This window comes from Spea bombifrons, chromosome 4 (assembly GCF_027358695.1).
Source record: "Spea bombifrons isolate aSpeBom1 chromosome 4, aSpeBom1.2.pri, whole genome shotgun sequence".
Lineage (NCBI taxonomy): Eukaryota > Metazoa > Chordata > Amphibia > Anura > Pelobatidae > Spea > Spea bombifrons.
This window is the reverse complement of record NC_071090.1, coordinates 26,472,956-26,491,377: the sequence shown is the minus strand read 5'-3', so window position 1 is coordinate 26,491,377 and position 18,422 is coordinate 26,472,956. Positions and strand designations below refer to the sequence as shown.

At 38.5% G+C, this 18,422-nt stretch overlaps 1 protein-coding gene across 1 annotated transcript; it reads right to left on the bottom strand.

Annotated features, from left to right (window-relative positions):
- Positions 1 to 3,718: 3,718 nt before the first annotated feature.
- Positions 3,719 to 12,918, bottom strand: C4H5orf15 (chromosome 4 C5orf15 homolog). The gene is made up of 3 exons (XM_053463398.1): positions 12,749 to 12,918; positions 5,371 to 5,987; positions 3,719 to 4,689 (listed from the first exon to the last, which is right to left on the bottom strand). Exons 1-3 carry the CDS (start codon positions 12,840 to 12,842, stop codon positions 4,558 to 4,560), a joined length of 843 nt encoding a protein of 280 aa, XP_053319373.1. The 5' UTR covers positions 12,843 to 12,918; the 3' UTR covers positions 3,719 to 4,557.
- Between the last annotated feature and the right edge of the window lie 5,504 nt (positions 12,919 to 18,422).

Below are 18,422 nucleotides of genomic sequence, written 5' to 3'. Positions count from 1 at the left end.
AGACATTAAAAGAGATCCAAAAAAGGCGATATAGCAAAATAAACAGTACAACAATTAAAAAGACAGAAAAAGGAATATCAAAGGAAAAGGGACTGCAAGAAGTACTTTTTTAATCTCATTTTCCATGAGATTATGACAGCAAGAGAGACAAAGGATATAAGAGAAGAGAGAGAAAAACACAGAAGATACAGTAATTATTTAGTTCTATCTCTTGTTTTGCACCTCTTAATGACTTCTCTTTCTTTTTTATCTGCTATTTTTCTATCCTTTCACTGTCCTTATTATTATTATTATTCTTGCTTTCTGGCACCTTTCTTTTCTTGTTTACATCTAGTTCTATTTCATATTAAACATTTCCTTTTATTAAACCCACCTATTCCCCAGAAAAAGCCACCACTGGGACATAGTGCCTCTAGGGTCGTAATTGTGGCCAATGAATCAGTTATCTCTGGGATCTGGTCTTACAACATAGTCTCTTTAAAGGCAGTCCTCTCTCTACATTGCCCACCAGAAAATGTCGTTTTCAGCACACAGTGTATAGAGGGGACTTCAAATAAGCTAATAAGCAATAACAGCTTCCACTCCTCTGGGAAGGCTTTCTACAAGATTGTGGAGTGTTTCTGTGGGAATTTTTGCCCATTCATCTAGTAAAGCATTTGTGAGGTCAGGTACTGATGTTGGATGAAAAGGCCTGGCTCTCCAATTCATCCCAAAGGTGTTCAATGAGGTTGAAGTCAGGGGTTTGTGCCGGCCGGCCAAATTCTTCTACACCGGACTCATCCGCCAATGTCTTTATGGACCTCTCTTGGTGCGCTGGGGCACAGTCATGCTGAAATATAAAATGGCCCTCCCAAAACTGTTCCTACAAAATTAGAAGCGTAGCATTATCCCTTCAGCATACCTAAAATTCCCAGAGAAACACCCCAAAATCATGTGAAAAGCCTTCCCAGAAACACAAAGGGGGGGGGGGGCAGGGCCGGCCGAAGACTTAACGCCGCCTGGGGCGAAGTTTAAAACGCTGCCCCCCCCGCCGACGCCGGGGGGGGGCGGGGCGAAGTTTAAAACGCCGCCCCCCCGCCGACGCCGGGGGGGGGGGCATTTTAAACTTCGCCGATGCCATACGACCCCCCGTACTTACCTTTTAACAGTCTCCCTGCTCTGCCACGGTGCCGGCTTGTAATGCTGAGCGCCGGAAATTGACGTCACTTCCGGCGCTCTGCATTACAAGCCGGCACCGGGACCGAACAGGGAGACTCGCCGCAGAGGAGAGAGAGAGAGGGGCGCCGAGCGGGTAAGCGAAAACCACTCGGTGCCCCTCTCTCTCTCTCTCCTCCGCTACAAAAAAAAACAAAAACAAAAAAAAACGCTTGCCCCAGTCTGCCCCATTATAGGGCCGGCCCTGGGGGGGGGGACACATATTCATGTCTATGAATTTAGAATACCATGTTATAAAAGTCCCTTTTGGTGTAATGGTTATGCCATTCTTCGAAGTGAAGTTCTTTCCATAGGGTTTGACTGAAGTTTAGCATGACCCTTCTCTGTCTGCAGAATAGTACACTTTTACATATTGTTATCTGTTCACAAGAACTCAATAGCCTGCTTAACCCCTTAAGGACCAGGCTGTTTACCTTTCGGGACCGAGACTGTTAACGCTTTTGCCGTGCTTGTGTTTAGATATAATTTTCTCGTCACTCATTTAGTGTACCCACACACGTTATATATAGTTTTTTCAGGACAAGAAGGGCTTTCTTCGGATACCATTTTTGTAAATCAAATTTTCTAATTTCCTATTAAAAAAAATAAAATATGATGAAAATAATATATATGCGTGTGTGTGCGTGTGTATGTTGTGTAATCAGGCAATTTATGCATAAATTGGATCATTGCTCAGTAGTGGTATCTAATGTGTACAAGAAACGTTTACCTATTTTAGTATGTTTTTGTCTGTTTTGTTTTTTTACATATTAGCATTTGCAGTTATATTTTATGTCTAGGATTGCAAAGGCACTATTTGTTATGAACATAGTTTACAATATATGTGACTACATCAAATATGAAAAGGAGAATCAAAGTTTAACAAATATATAGTAAAAATGTCAAAAAAAATGGTCATTAGGGTATGAAAAACCCCAACCCTGAATGGATTAACTCAAAGAAAATGCAACACAATTTAAAGTTATGATTTTTTATTTTATTACAATCACTGAAATCATTGAATATTGTGCTCCTGAAAAGTAAAATTAAATATGTGATCTGATGTATTTGTGCTTCCTTAAGAATGTAATTCCTTTAGTTCCTTACAAAATTGCAGCATAGTACAAAGTTTTTTTAATGCTTAAATGAAGGAATTAACATTTAGTTTTCCTCATCAGAAATCACTCAAAGCATTTGAAATTACAAGTAAACATATGATGCTAAAATAATCAGAGATACAGCATAAAGTTAAACGGTTTACATAAATAGTTAAGTTTACAGAAATCAGATAATGATAAACATACATCGTACTCAGACATATGTTATGTACATAAGTTCCACTTCTGGCAGGAGAAAAAAAAAAGACCTTCCAGTTTCTATCACAAATGTCTGCTCTACAGGTACAAAAGTATTAGCCACTACATTATCTTTCACACAAATATCAATATTTCAAATATTTGTCTTCTTCCAATGAAACCCATTTGTAAAAATATACATTGTTGTATTGTGCTGGATTCAATACGAGAGAGAAATGTGTATTGGCCCAGATTAACAGAATGTCATGTTTTTGTTTTGTAGTCTAATAATTATTTATCTCTAGCATTCAATACAGGCCAATATCTGTGTACATGTTATATATATTGCAAAGACGACAAAGCACATTAGCTGCTAATGTGCACATATTATGATTTTCATTCAGACTTTAATGTACCTTTTACTCATATACTATTTGCTCACAAAAAAAAAAACTGCACAGAAAGGAAATAAATGTAAAATGTAATATACACTGGTATTTAGAGGTAGGCTAAATCACATTTATTATTAAGGCCCAAATGCATCATAGCAGTCTTGCAACATCAGATATGCTGGTATAAATGTATGGAGTGTTTATGGGGCATTTATATATAAAAAAAAAAACATACCCAATACAGTCCCAAGCAAACTGGACAATGTTAATGCTCACTAGCTTATTAAAGCAAAAGCTTCTAAAGTTGGTTTAGACTAAAAGGTTTTTGGCTTTGTCTTACTTTTCTTTAACTACACTGGCAAGATTAGATTTTGGCCCCATGTGTGTGCTCTCTCGTAAATATAAACCAAGTGTACCAAGTACAACCTCTACAAATAATACAGAACATTTTCATTGGTTAACAGGACAGTTTAGTTTCATCACATGGCGCTTCTTCAAAATGATAATATTAACGTTCTTGGCAAGTAGTTTAATATGCATTCTTTATCTGTGGGGAGCACAGCAGGAAACCAGTGGCATGAAAGTACTCCCAAGGGGAACACTTTCTGTGCGTGCGCACAGGGGCTCACAGAGCGCTGGAGGTGGCTGGCCCAGTGTGACTGTGTAGTAGCGAGTAGGCGATATATTTGGCCGAACAAATCACCTGCAAAGGAGCTTGGGGGCAGAGAAAGAGGCAGCTGCATAGAGGTGGATTCTCCTGAATCGATAATAATAAACCATAATTTTAGTATATTCAATAGTATTTGTTGAAAACGTTACTCAGATAAGCATTATAACTTTTTATTTTCTGTCTGTCAATCTATTTTTAAGCTGCCATAGTAGTTTGAGTTTAGTGATCACTTTAAAACAACCAATATTACACCACATGTATGGGGTGGCTCAATAAATTAAAGATGGGTTAATTATTTAAACCCCTTACAATAAACTCATTGTATTTCTGAGTTAAATTATCCATGGAAATGGTAAACCAGTCTGCCTTGGATTGATTGGTTAATACACTAAAACATGTCAACTCCAGATGATACCCAATTATTCATTTAGGAAGGAAGCCACAGGGAATGCTATCCTAGTACCTTTTTAGAAATTACAACGGAAAACCGATTCTAAATCTCTGTGTGTGTAAAATATACATACATTATATATACATATACACATATACATATGTTCCCAGACTCAGGACACTTAAGTAACAATTTGTAGCCAAGTGGGAAATGCAGAAGCAGAACACCTGGAAGTCAATAGAAGTATTTCCTTATCTATATGGACAAGATCATATTAGTATACGAGGTAAGTGCTATGCTTTGAGTTAAAATGTACTTTGGCCTTTGCACATTAAACCAAAGGCATACCCCACAGCAGAAGACATTACCCAACACACGTTACCATAAGTTAGGAAAACACTGAAATTAACTAACACGTATCTGATCACATGCCGTTGAAGTTTGAAGTGGATCTCTCCAAGGAAGCAAAGGGATTGTCAATCAAAAGCAGAAAATACAAAATTAACAATTAACTGTTATTTTTAAAAAAATGTGCAACCCAAACTACACCATAGGTAAGATTTATGGCGATATGGCCAAAATTAGGGCCATAAAAAACAGAAGATATTTAGTCTCTTAAAAAATGTAATCCTTGGTCATTTTAAGTGAAGGCATTGCTTCATTCACATTCTGATCTAGCCGGCGATAGCCTACACCTTTAGAGCAAAGACCGTCACGCCATCTTCTGCTTTGTATCAGGATGAAGATCTAAAAGAGAAAGTAAATGAAACATTATTGTTTAGCTTACAGAAACATGCATTTTCTAGAATGTATCTAGCTCAGGTGTATCATAAATAAAGTAATTCTAAAATCCTGCATAAGTGCCCTTGGCTCTGCTCAATGTGCAAGATGTTTTAGGCTATTTGATCCAAAGAAGCTACAGAGGTTAGAAAGCTCTATTTTCATTTCATATAAAAACCTTGATATATAGCTGCTGTAACGTAGCTTCTACATCTTGATCCAGCTGAGCTCATTGGGGTATCTGAGCCCTTGGATATTATTTCATACCCTTTCACTAATCTATGCGTCTGTGTTTTACTTTATCTCAAACATCCGTAGAATGCTATGTGCCTTTCATTTTCTTCCATATGCACATGCTCACCAAAGATCCTTCGGCAGTGTTTTATCTTACATTTTGATAGCAACCTTAACAGTTTACAGGCCGTAAGGTAATTATATACTAAACAAACAAAGACATAACAGTGCTATAGTGCTTGTTCAGCTCCCAGTCTATATAAAATATCACAGGGTCGGGGTGAGAATATGACAAAAACATACAAATACCAAAGCTGAGTGATTTAAAATAAGTATATAAAATTATACACACACAAATTGTGTGTAAAAACGATGTCTATTAAATAATTAAATCTTAATAGCAAATGAACATACCTTTCTTTTGTTGTGGTAAGTGATGTATACTACAGCAATCAAAAATCCAATTAGTACCAAGTGTAAGAAGAAGTGGCTATCTTCTTCCACATCAGAATCAGTAACTCCAGCTTTAATAACGTAGTTATTCAAATCATCATCATAATCATGGTTATCTTCCTCCACTACTGGGTTAGGCTGCTCATCATCCGGATTGGATTCCTCGACCCCATTAGATGTCAAATCATAGTCATTGTTAGTCAAGTCATAATCATCAACGTCTGCTCCCTTGGTGTACGATATGGTGGTGACAACGGAGCTCTTCTCTTCAAACAGCAGGCCATCGTCAACGGTGAGCTCTTCGGGAGTTTCAGAAACAGGTGCAGAAGTAAGTTTAACGAGTTTAGAAAGTTCGGAAGTTGTTGCGACGGCGGCAGTTTTGTTGTCTGCGAGCCTCTGTGGTGTAGTCGAGGTAATTTCAATAGGAGGAGTACTCGATAAAGAGGTTATATTTACAGCTACTAGATCAGTAACATTTGTATCTGCACTTTTGTCAGAAGTCTGCAAAGATGTCACATTGAGATTCAGCACTGTAGTCTCATTAACTGTACTTAAAGGGACAGGTGAAGTTCCAGGAGCTAGAATACAAAATACAAATAATTCAGTGCATAAACCTGCAATACATCCCTCCATCTTCCCAGAATTCAGCCTTCAATGTGCCCTCTATAGAGATGGTCTATACCTGATCCATTCAAACGTTAATCTCTTATCCAGTAGAGGACACCAACTCTCGGTATTACTTCACTACACTGTGCTCAGCTGGACTGTTCGAAATCATTCTCCACCTCTCGTTGTGTTCTTTACTTTTCTGTGGATAGCTGTCCTAATCCTGGTCCTCCACGTTCCTCTCTGTTCCCACATCAATCTGCATACCTCATGTTTCTCTATCCCCTACTCCGAATCGTAAGCAGGGTCCTCTGCCTAATGTATCGATGTGCGCTCTGAAAACCAACCTTTTCCAAGAAGAGTACAACCTTTCTTCCTGACACTTTCAGCCTTCACCCTAATCAAGGGATCAACCTCTGAACCCAATCAACTCATCCCATCCACTCTGCTATTGTTTCTCTTCCCCCTCAGCCACTGACTAGACTGTCAGCTCACAAGAGGAGCTCCCTCTATTACTTTTGTACCAGATTGCTATTGTGTGCGACCTTAAATTATCCCATTGATTGTAACAGGAATTTGCTGGCGCTATGTAAATAGATGTAATGTAATGTCTTAGTCTGTCATACTCATAGTTTTGTCATTTCAAATGTACTGTGTGAAGCCAGGCGTAAATTGCCGTGGCTACATAAATAATAGTAATGATAATATTAAAACATCAATAAAATTCATGAAAAGATGAAAGCAAAAGGGTACATTTTCTAAACATACAAATGCGCCATACATTCGTCATTTAATATTTCATTTTAAACCGAACGTCACACAGTATTTAAACAAAAGATTGATGCTCACCTAGTTTCTATTCTAGCACACCATAACCCCACACCACATGGGAGCGAATTCAAACATTTAAACATGAAATATTACTCTGCAATGTGTAGGCAAATTTTAAGTCCTTAGAATTTCTTTATGAATTAATACACACAGATCAAAAGAACATTATTTGTTATAAAGTCCAGTAACAAGCTTCTCGTAAAGAAGGGCAGAGCTGAGCTTGTATATGTATGTTCAAGGGGTAAAGAGACTGAACATCACTACAGGTTCCCTTTAGAATTTATATTTCATGGAGTGTAGTTGTTAGCACACAGATTTATGGGAAGGAAGCTAAGAAAGGGTGACTTCAGGCTCATTCCGTACAATATCTTCGTAAATCTAAATACACATAAGGGAAATGTTACATCGTGAAAACGACTTAAAATATAATTATTTGCTGGTAAACTAAACCAGTTAAACTGTAACGGTGCAGGCCCACTTTTTGTAGCATTCATATTGGCAACAGAGATGTGTGATAGGATGCACATATATCTTTTAAATGTTTATTGTTTAACTATAAGCTTTGTTACAATGAGTAGTTTGTAAGAGAATTATCCCCTCAAATATTACAAAGTAAGATTATGGACTCTGAGGACATTCCGCTCACAAGCAATGACGCAGGTTACAAGCAAAGGCAGTGTCTAGTAACTAATTCTACCTTCATTTTTGGGGATACGTGAATCCATGGTCATTATTATATTATTATATGTATACTAGTGTATATTTGCCATAAAATTACTTACTCTTTTCTCCTCCAATCTCCCTTCTCTTTCACTCTTCTGTACTCAACCTCTTCCTCTCCCCTTTTACTACCTCTCTTCTCTCCCCACCCTTAGATCTTTCCCTCCTCTTCCTCTTTTCATCCATCGCCGCTCTGATCTCTTTTTCTTCTCACTTCTTTCCATCCCTCCTGCTTCTCACTCTCATGGCCTTCCCTTTCTCCCCATTTGTAATGTTTTCACAACTCTCTTCGTTCAGACATTAAATATATACAACAAAAGAGTTCATATAAAAAACACTATAACTTTGTTAGCAAGGATTCTTTCATTAAGTTTCAAATCACTGTTTTAAGAGGCCAGTTTTCTGTAATGGACTTAAAGACTACTGTACTTTGCAACAAATAGATAAAGCCATCTGGTATACGATATCAGAAACTGCTTTTTTCACTCTCTCCACGAGAAAATGAGCATTTCACGTGTAGTAAATTAAAGGCAGTTTAAAATATCAATGAACATCACTGCATTGCTTACATCTGGGAAATGGTTCCTGTTAAAGCCCATAAAACATGCAGATAATTATTAGTTTTGTAGTGAAGCAGAATATCTATAGACCAAGTGCACCATATGATACCTTTTAAAACTCGGAGAGGTTTTTTTGTGTGTTCTTAAGAGGCATTGAATACTCCATGAAACATCTGGATGCACTTAACCACTGACTTGTAAAACTAGAGCACTTTAATAGCTATTGCGCAACTTATGTTTGAACATTCTGGTATATAGCGTATTTCTGTTTTTTTCATTGCGTTCATTATGTGTAAAGTTTTGGGGCTTTTTTTTTTTTTTTTACTTACATTTTAACAATTATTCTTACTAAAATGTACATAAAATCTTTGGTGGTTGTGATAATGTGTAATGTCCGTGTCGACTTTATAAAAATTGAACCATGAATCTGCACGGCAGACAGCCACTATTTGCGAGCATTTACTAGCAAACATACACCAAACCGCCGCAAATGAATTGGAAATAGTAAAGATATTTTCACTGCAGTACAGACAATTTTATGCCCCATTGTACCTCAAATCCCCTATAAAATGCATTACCGGGAGAGTCATCTAAAGAACTACAAGCTGGTAGCAGTTACCATACAGCTTGACATATTGCTACTGGAAGCATTAAGGGTTTTATGGGGGCCGGTAGCTAAAGCGTAAAAACATATTAAGTTCTTTGAAAAAAGTAAAGAGAAAAAGAATACTATAAATCAAGATGTCAACAACTATTATCCTGGAGATAAAAACATGGAGAACAAATGAAAACTGAGACTGTGAACACAACATAGATTAATATAGATTGCAATGAGTTTATTACTTCATTTAACATTAACAAATGGGTGCTTTTTATAATGCCGTATTGTCCCCAACATAGGATGCACTTACCAATTAAAATCATCAAACTTTTAAAAGCAAACCAAGTAATAATTCTATCTAGAATAAAACACAGTCAATGATTATGGCGCTTTGCTTGCAGAAAAAAAAAAAGTTTATTTCCCAAATACAGACTAAGCGCAATGCAGCAAGATTTAGCTATGATTTGCACATGCAAAAATTCAGGCTTTAACCCCTTAATATTTTGTGCACTTATAACTGTTTTTTTACTGCCATTTTTATACATCAGACCAATCATTTGGTGTAAAAAGAATATAGTAAGAAATATAGGAAAACGCCTTTCAAAAAGGTAAAATGCATACTAGAGTAAAATGAAAATGGCAACGTAACCGGAAACCCAATATTAATAGATTACAGTAACATTACAACATATAGATGTTGATTCTTTTGAAGAGACTTACAGTGTTATATATATACACACACACACACATATATACACGCATACATACACCTCACTGCTCAAGCTTAAATACAGGCAATCCACAGAGTCTGCAAATCAAGAGTTTTTGAATGTTGTGTTCGGCTAAATCCGTGCAGGGCCAAGGCACACAGTGACAATCTCTACACCTATTTATCTAGAAAACGGTGAGCTGCCTCAATCTAATGTGTTATTAACTTCTATAAATAACAGGATCACCTTTGACCGAATATATGTGGTTCTAGATACATGTAGATTGTATATCATGGAAGACAGGTTCCACTGGAAGTCTGGGAATTTAAAATTGCTCTCTAGTGGGTTACTGGAGATCTTGTGCAAACTGGACACAATATCATGAGGTGACCTGCGTCCAATCCTGCAGGAAGAACCTCAGCTGCCCCTATAGGAAACTGTATGGGGTCAGGACCAGTTTGTTGAATTGAACATAGCCTCCAGGACGATACCTGGGTCTTTACGGTTTGTCCCAAAATCCTGAAGTAGTTCTTGAAGTGGCTTGTAACCTTCGGACATGAACAGGGTTAGCCCTAAGTCACAATAGTAGCATCCATCCATCCTGCAAAAATTCAATGTCACACCATGAAGCTCTTCTGATGTTATTGTAAAGCCTTAGCAGGCCTATGCCAGCATCATGTAAGAAATACACTGTGGCTCTGAACCTCAGATGATCTCTTCCTAAAGGGGTCTTAACTGATCTGGCTACTGACCAGGCCTGTAGAGGACATTCGCTACCTTGGAAAGCCATCTTCAGCCATAACTAGAAGTACTCAGGAAAAGAAGACAGATTAGACTCCTTCTAGAGATAGATCCTCTCTTCTCTGGATACTTACAATGCACCATAATAGGCAAACACAATCCTGGAAAAGACAGCCCTACATTTCGTATTTCATATCTAAAACAGCGCCAAGTACTACAATACTTTTTTGCCCACTTCTCTGGGTGGGAACAAAGTGGCTTCCTCAAGAACTAATCTTCAGAAGAGGGTTTTTCATAAGAAACCTGCTCGAGTTCATAGCTGACTATTCCTTTGCCTTGGTGCAAACTGTGACTGCCCCTTGAATGGGCCCGACGGGGCATTTTTGCAATTATAGTAGGTAGGATATTATATATACACATAAACAGCAGCACTTTCCTGAATTAGAGCAGGGACTCCACCTCGTGCAATATGTGCAAAGGTGCCAACACACCAAATGCTCCCAGCTGATTACAGTCTAACCAAGGACAGTTGAAAAGTGTTTCCCTGAACTAAGGAAGCGCACTGGATAGAAAAAAGCACAAGCTTATCGTGCCTTGTTTCAGAAGACTGCACTCCTGTGCCCAGTCAGATTATTTACAACCATGGAGCTCCGCCATAAACTTATTATCACAAAAGCCCGGGGCGAGGCACCAATTTAACACATACACGTGCACATACGACTGCAACTCTCACATACAGAACCAAGTATTATTAGTTTATTTGAGAAGAATTTAATAAATCTTAAAGGTGCATATCAGGGTAAGAACTATTAACTGAGGTATTGAAATGTACTGTTTTTCTCCCTTAAAGATAAAGATTACTTCTACAACACCAGGGCTACCTACTTTTTTTTTTTTTTTACGCATTCTTCTTATGTTTAAGCAGCAGGATACAAAAGCTCTCAATGGGCACTTCTATATATCCCTCTCGGATACCTATTGCAACACCACTGACAAATATGATGACCTGATATAAACAGTAAAAATAAATGGCCAGCAGAAGCATTTGCATACAATGAACTTTGCTCCGTCCCACGATGTATTGTGTGCAATAACACAAAACATTCTATGAAAAGAATAGATCGTCATAGGTATGTGCAGCATTATCTATATACAATGGGAGAAAACGAGAAGGAAATCAACTTACGACCAGTTGACGTAAGTAATTAACACCACTCCCTGTTTGCGAAACACAAACCTTTGCATTCCACAAACCCCTCTGTCCTGTCAACTTGCAGGACGACTATCTGGAAATGTCACTTTTCAAAGAAAACCAAGCCGTTATCAGCCTTTACCATCACACAGGTTTTAACAGAGCATCTAAAGTCACCAAGCACTAAATTTGGTAACTAAGGTTATCATGTCTCGAGGGAGAAACAAAATAAAAAAAAAAATATGTATACACATGTAATATATATATAATGTCCTGCCTTCAAATGTAAGAAAATTCACACATGCCATAATAATATGCCCAAGTAGGCGCAACCAGCCTGTAATATATTTTTTTGGCTGAAATAATACTATCGCTGTTTACGTGGCATTTATTACCAGGCTTTTTTGGGGGGCACACAATCCCTGGTTTATTCACTAAAGAGAGCATTGACAGGAGAGCTGTGGTTTCAACTCCTTCACTGCAGTATTCATTAGGAAGGGCCAACGCTGGTAAGTTTCTCTGGCATGAATGGCTGGGCTGGCCCTGCATAATTCAGCACGGAAAGAGATGGAAAAAAAAATTACTCACTGAACAAACTATACATTGTACGGGGCCAGCCAAGCTCGTCCTGCAACAGATCTTCATAATGTTAAGTCAAGGAGCAGAAAGCCAACTCTCAATTTCGCGAATAACCCTCAATACGGCATAATTGCGCATCTCTTTTATCTGAGATTTTCTTTTAAATAAATAAAAAAATTATTTTTTTTATTTATATATATATATATATTTTTATTTTTTTTTAAGAAATAATCCTGGCACAAGGACTAATTTAATTTGTTCATATATCAAGTATTAAAACTAAACAGAGTTTCTGTGTGTGTCCACAAAACGTGCTTATTAAATACTCTATTTAGGAGTCTTTCATTGAATCATTGGAGTATACTGTTATTAACCCTCTAGGTGCCAGGGGTTAATAATCGATTATGTTTCTTGCCCTGATACCAAGAAGGCAAAGTGATCACAACCAGGAGTTTAATAGCCCTCACTACTGTCCTAGTGTGTATATACCCCCTACATAGCTACCCCCTACACTATGGCCAGGACCAATAATTATTGAAGGTAATAATAATAACAATTCAATTATTAGAGACAACGTACATATTCCCACAAGACTGTATATGTGAAATAGTATGCAGAAACCCGAAATTATCCGTTGCGAAGGCACCTTTAATTGGGCCTTTAGCCAAAGAGCATTGCAAAAGGAAGGGGTTAACCCCACAGGGATCACGTCAGATAAGACGCCCTTTTGCTCCAGAGAAGGGGCTACCCGCCACTTCGTTCACATAATAAGTATAAAGCCCCTATGCATTGGTCTTACAGATTGGCGCGCACGTAGTCCTTCCATAGAAGACGCTGAGAAGGAGAAGTAACCAGGGGCTCCGGAGCTGTCGCGGCGATTTACTGGCGGCCATTCTAACAAGGAAGAGACGTGGCTGCTTTGATTCGGTCAGGATGTGCGACGTCACCAAGAAGAGACAAACTTCTTCACGCCAGCAATGAGTAGTTAGCAACGATTTGTCTCCTATTTATAACCTTCTCCCCACCCCTTACTGTTACTCTCCAATCACAGGGCGTTATACATGACACCGCCCGCCCCAAGGGGAAGCAGTGGTACCCAGAGTGGGGCCGGCGTTTCAGTAGCGGTGGTAATGTGTACGTTATGTTAGTTATGTGAACAAAAAGACATGCAGTGATACCAAATAAAGTGATGCATCCCATGTGTGGAATTTTGCCTCCAAAAATACTAAATGAACTGCCACATCCCAAATGGGATTTTATATTATTTATGTAAATGAAGTACATATTTTAGGGATATAATAAATTTAATAAACAAGTAGACCCCAGGACTCGTCCAACATACACATTTTACTAGCCACTTACAAAGTTGTCAACAAAGCCATTCCAGAAACAGAATTTAACCCCTTCAATCCCAAAAGCTTTTTGAAAGACACTTTTCCCAAATCCTAAATTTTATAGTTCAGTACACTAAATAACCCTAAATTAAATAATTAAATGGTGTTTTTTTCGTGTTAAAATTATATATATATATTAAAATTCTACTTTATATGCATACTATGGAGAAAATTTTATTTTTCTCTGAGGAGCTGCATGATTGTTCTTCCCCATTAAATTGCCTCTGCTGATTGCCATTGATTGGTTCGGTCAGCCTAAGGCTAGGTTTCCACTTGGGTATTTTTCCTGCGTTATTTTCTTGATGAAAAACGCGTTTTTTTTCTGGCATTTTAGCCTTTCTGTGGAAATTGCTTTTTTGCCCTTAGGCAGTTTTTCCAGCCTTTACAAGTTAGAATTTTCACCCAGCTAAAAGGGATTAGGATAAATGGCAAGTATCTGCCCCCTCCTGATGTCATTTCCTTGGTAGAGTTCTACTTAAACACGCCCCGGCGGACCCTTTTGTCTCTTTTCTGTGGTTTGTAAGGCATGCTTCATTCCGAATGTCAGCTCCTCTAGGAAGATTGGCCCCAAATGATGGTGCAAATTGCAAGGGATACTCACTAGTTGAATAAGCTTGGACACATCAAAGACAATTCTGGGTGCCATGCTGCTAATAAATTACACAGAGACAGCACGTACAAGCAGATAAAAGATTTACCACCATACTGGGAAAATGGCAGCTCTTCCTCTTCCTGGGTCCTGCCCCTTTTTTGTAACTGTGGAAAAAAACGCCATAAAAAACGCCAAGGCAAAACCCACATGGCGTTTTCATGGCGTTTTTTTCTCTCCCATAGACTTCTATTGGAGAAAAATGCCAAGATTTCCTTGCAAAAAACGCCAGAGTGTCAACACGATGCGATTTTGAAAAACTGCCACACAGCCCAAAAAAGCAGTAAAACGCCAAAGAGGACTGAAAAAACACCAAACAGAAAAACGCCAAGTGGATATGGCATTGTGCGATTTCCTATTGAAGAACAGCTTACATCTGGCCTCAGCGTTTTTTCACTAATAAAACGCTGTGTGGCTGAATTGGCGTTATTATGGGCGTTTTTGCAAAAAATACCCAAGTGGAAACCTAGCCTCAGAAAGGTTGGGTGAAGTGACAGGATATTGATTAGCAAATACTGTCTGCCAGGCTGCTGCTGATCTAAGCTTTCATGTAGTGACCTTTAAGGCAAAATATCTCCTGTGACAGGAACAGTTTCCTCTAACTCCAGCAAGTGTGTTATGCTTTGGTTACTGTTATGTGGCCTGATATGTCATCTAGAGCAGGATTAACCTGACCTACAAAGTGTAGGTCAGGTTAGCAACTTTCATCCTGGAGGCTAAGTAACTCTTGTTTTGCACACCATAGTGACCAGAGTTGTTTTGCAATTTTGCTTAGGATTTCTTCTACACAGTCGGTCCCACTGCTGAACCATGATCCAATTTATGTTTATTTACGTTTCTTATTTATTTTCTTTATTTATTTCTTTTTTTCCATTTTTATTTCATTTTTTACTGAGATCTTGAAGAAGGGCTGTATAGAATTGCACTGCTGATCGCAAGGTGTGTGATCATCCAGCAGGTGGAAACCTTCAGAGATCCCAGTAGGGCCTGGGCAGACCCTGCTGTCAATTGGTTGATGCCAGAGGAGGCCTCTGCAGGTGACCAATAGAGTAGTTGGCACGGCCCTTTAACTCCTGACGGCAAACCTACGGATTTCCGCTTCCGTTAACCCCTGCGATGCTGCGTAGATAAGGTAGGCTAGATGGGGAAGGGACCAGGGAGATTAGTAGATGAAGATGAACATGAAGATTCTTCGTGTTGTGTGTCTTCGTCTTCTTCTAGGTTTTGCCGCCGCCAGGTTCGTGTGTTCGGGATTCGGGTTGAACAGCGAAAACACACCCTTCATGGTAGTTTTCATGTTCACCCGAATACGAATGCACAAGTCTAATTGTTATATCATTATAGATAAAACACTAATTACAATAGGTGTATGGATGTCATGACCAAGGACTGGTTAAGTTTTGATTCTTTAAAGCAGGACCAAAACTGAGCAGATGGGCCCAGTGGTTCTTACCTAACGTCAAATTCAATTATTATTATTATACTTTATTTATAAAGCACCGACAGATTCCGCAGCGCTGTACAAGATGAAAATTTTACAGATAACGACAAGTACAATACAGCAATTGACATACAGATACAAGAGGAATGAAGGGCCCTGTTCCAGCAGGAATTTACAATCTAGGTGTTTCTAAAATGCTTTTTCCTGCAAAAGTACATTATAGCGCTATTAGCAAGTACATGGTGTGGTAGTTAAAAATAAAATAATCTTAAATTTATTTATGCCTTTAATATTCAGGTTATATTATACATACTGTATCATCTACACCAGGCTGCAGCTGACATTTACGACTTTTACTTTCCTGTGACTGACTCTCATGTTCATTCCACACTGTTGTGCATGGATACCAATATTTACACACATATTTGGTATCAATGTACCCAGGACACACATTTGTGTGACTTTTTGCTCCTTTTGGGTGCTTGTGTTAAAAGTGCATTGTTACCTTGTGAATAGAATAATGATCAATTAATGCAATTTTGCTAGTGCCATTCATGCAGAGCTTTTCACATACTGTGTGGGGCCTACTTATTCTGAGATTGGACTAATGTTAAGTTCTCATACAGCAGCAGCACTGCTCCTACAGACACACAGGACTTGAATTATGATGGTGGACTAAGCATACAAGGTCATGCATACCAGTAGCAGATGGTTTGCTTTGCTTTGGGTGGTCTGTGGCCCATGTTTTTCTAAAGCTGGCTTTTTGGTCTCCATTAGTAAAAGAAGATGGCCTAGTCCTAAAGTCTCATGTGGGAGTATCCAATATCGAGGTCCATTTACATACTAAAATTGACCCAGCCCTCATTTCATTTTTAGGTTTCAATTCCGTTACTTTTGATTGTCTGGCTTTCTGATTGGCGAGAACCATTCTAAAGACAGCTGGGCTACCTGAACTAGGCCTGTTTTATCTTCCTTCCACCTTTCTGGCCCATATTTTATTGTTGAAGCGAAAGCATGTCACAAGAAAGTTTTTTTCAGAGTTGGCACAGAGACTCAAGTCTAAAAAGCCTTTTTAACCAAGGGCTGATCCTCAAGACCCCTTAGGTTGTTCTGTTGTGCCCAGTGTCCATCTTCTTCTACCAAGAGCAAGCACCAAAAGATCTTAGATTAAAAAAAAAAAATCTTAGTTTAAATGACTGAATATATAGTATAACATATAGTCTGCCCATTAATCCTGGTGTAATAGTTCAAATTTTAATTTTGTATTCGTTTTTTATTCGTGTTTCCCATACATTCAGACACTGTCAAGAAATCTTACTAATCTACACTAGATTGGACAAAAGTATTAAGGCATACCTCTTAATTATTGAATTCAGGTATTTCAATCAGACCCATTGCCACAGGTGTATAAAATCAAGCACCTAGCCATGCTGTCTGCATTTACAAACATTTGGTCGTTTTAAAGAGCTCAGTGAATTTGCACATGGTACTGTGATAGGATGACACCTTTGTAATAAGTCAGTTTGTAAGATTTCATCCGGTCAACTGTGCTGAGTGCTGAGGTCAATGGTGCATAAAAGTCACCAACACTTTGGTGACTCCATAGCTTAACGAGTTCCAAACTTCCACTGGCATTAATATCAGCACAAAAAATGTATGGCGGGAGCTTCATGGAATGGGTTCCCATGACCGAGCAGCTGCATGCAAACCTCACATCACCAAGTACAATGCCAAACATTGAATAGAGTGATGTAAAGCAGATTTTGAGCAGTGGGAATGTGTTCTGTGGAGTGATGAATCTCGTTTCTCTGTTTGGCAGTCTAATGGGCGAGTCTGGGTTTGCAAGATGCCAGGAGATCATTTTTCAGGGTTTGGGTTAGACCCCTTACTTCCAGTGAAGGTAAATCTTAATACTTCAGCGTATCAAGACGTTTTGGACAATGCTATGCTTCCAACTTTGTGGGAACAGTTTGGGGAAGGTCCTTTTCTATTCCACCATGACTGACCAAGTGCAAAAAGCAGGGTACATAAAGACATGGTTGGATGAGTTTGGTGTGGAACAACTTGAATGGCCCGCACAGAGCCCTGATCTCAACCCCATCAAACACCTTTGGGATGAACTGGAACAGAGAATGCAAGTCAGGCCTTCTTGTACAACATCAGTGCCTGACCTCTGTATTGGATGAATGGGTAGCAATTCCCACAGAAATCTTATGGAAAGCCTTCCCAAAATAGTGGAGGGACCAACTACATATTAATGTCTATGTATTTAGAATGCAATGTCATAAAAGTCTCTGTTGGTGTAATGGTCATGGTCAGATATCCCAATGCTTTTGTCCATATATGTAAGTATGCATTATATAAAGGGGTCTGACTTTCCTAATGAATAGTGAAGTTGACATCTCAACTCTACTGCTAACTCTCAACTTACTTAGTTAATAAGACCTCTTGGGTGACAGTATGTTACAAGATCCACAATATGGATATACAGCCTTGAAAATGTCATCCTATTCCATATTATTACTGGAGAATCTGTTAAATTCTCACCTTGGAATCCATGGGCTTTATATATAGACTGCAGTTATGTGATCAAAGACACACTGATAGGGCATATAATTATTTCATGTTGGCCTAATGAATGCACACATTCCAAATGCTTCAATTTGAGTGATAGCCCCAAGCCTAACCTTCATGTACCAGGTCTTGCTACAGACTGTGCTATTTCTCTCTTAATAATTTACAGAAACAGTTTGTTCTTCTCAGCATGTGTTATAGTATGTCTTGTTTTCCTGTTTAGCTGATCTATTTTGTTGTTTGCCAATATCTGCTGTAAAACTGTAATTCTTTCTCTTTATACTTCAGAAATTATTTAAAAATAACTAGAGACATCTAGTGACACTAGTGAGGCATTACACCACAACCTCAACTGTATTTTTTGATAAATAACAGTCTTCAAAGTATATATTTTCATTATAAACTTTGCTTCTAA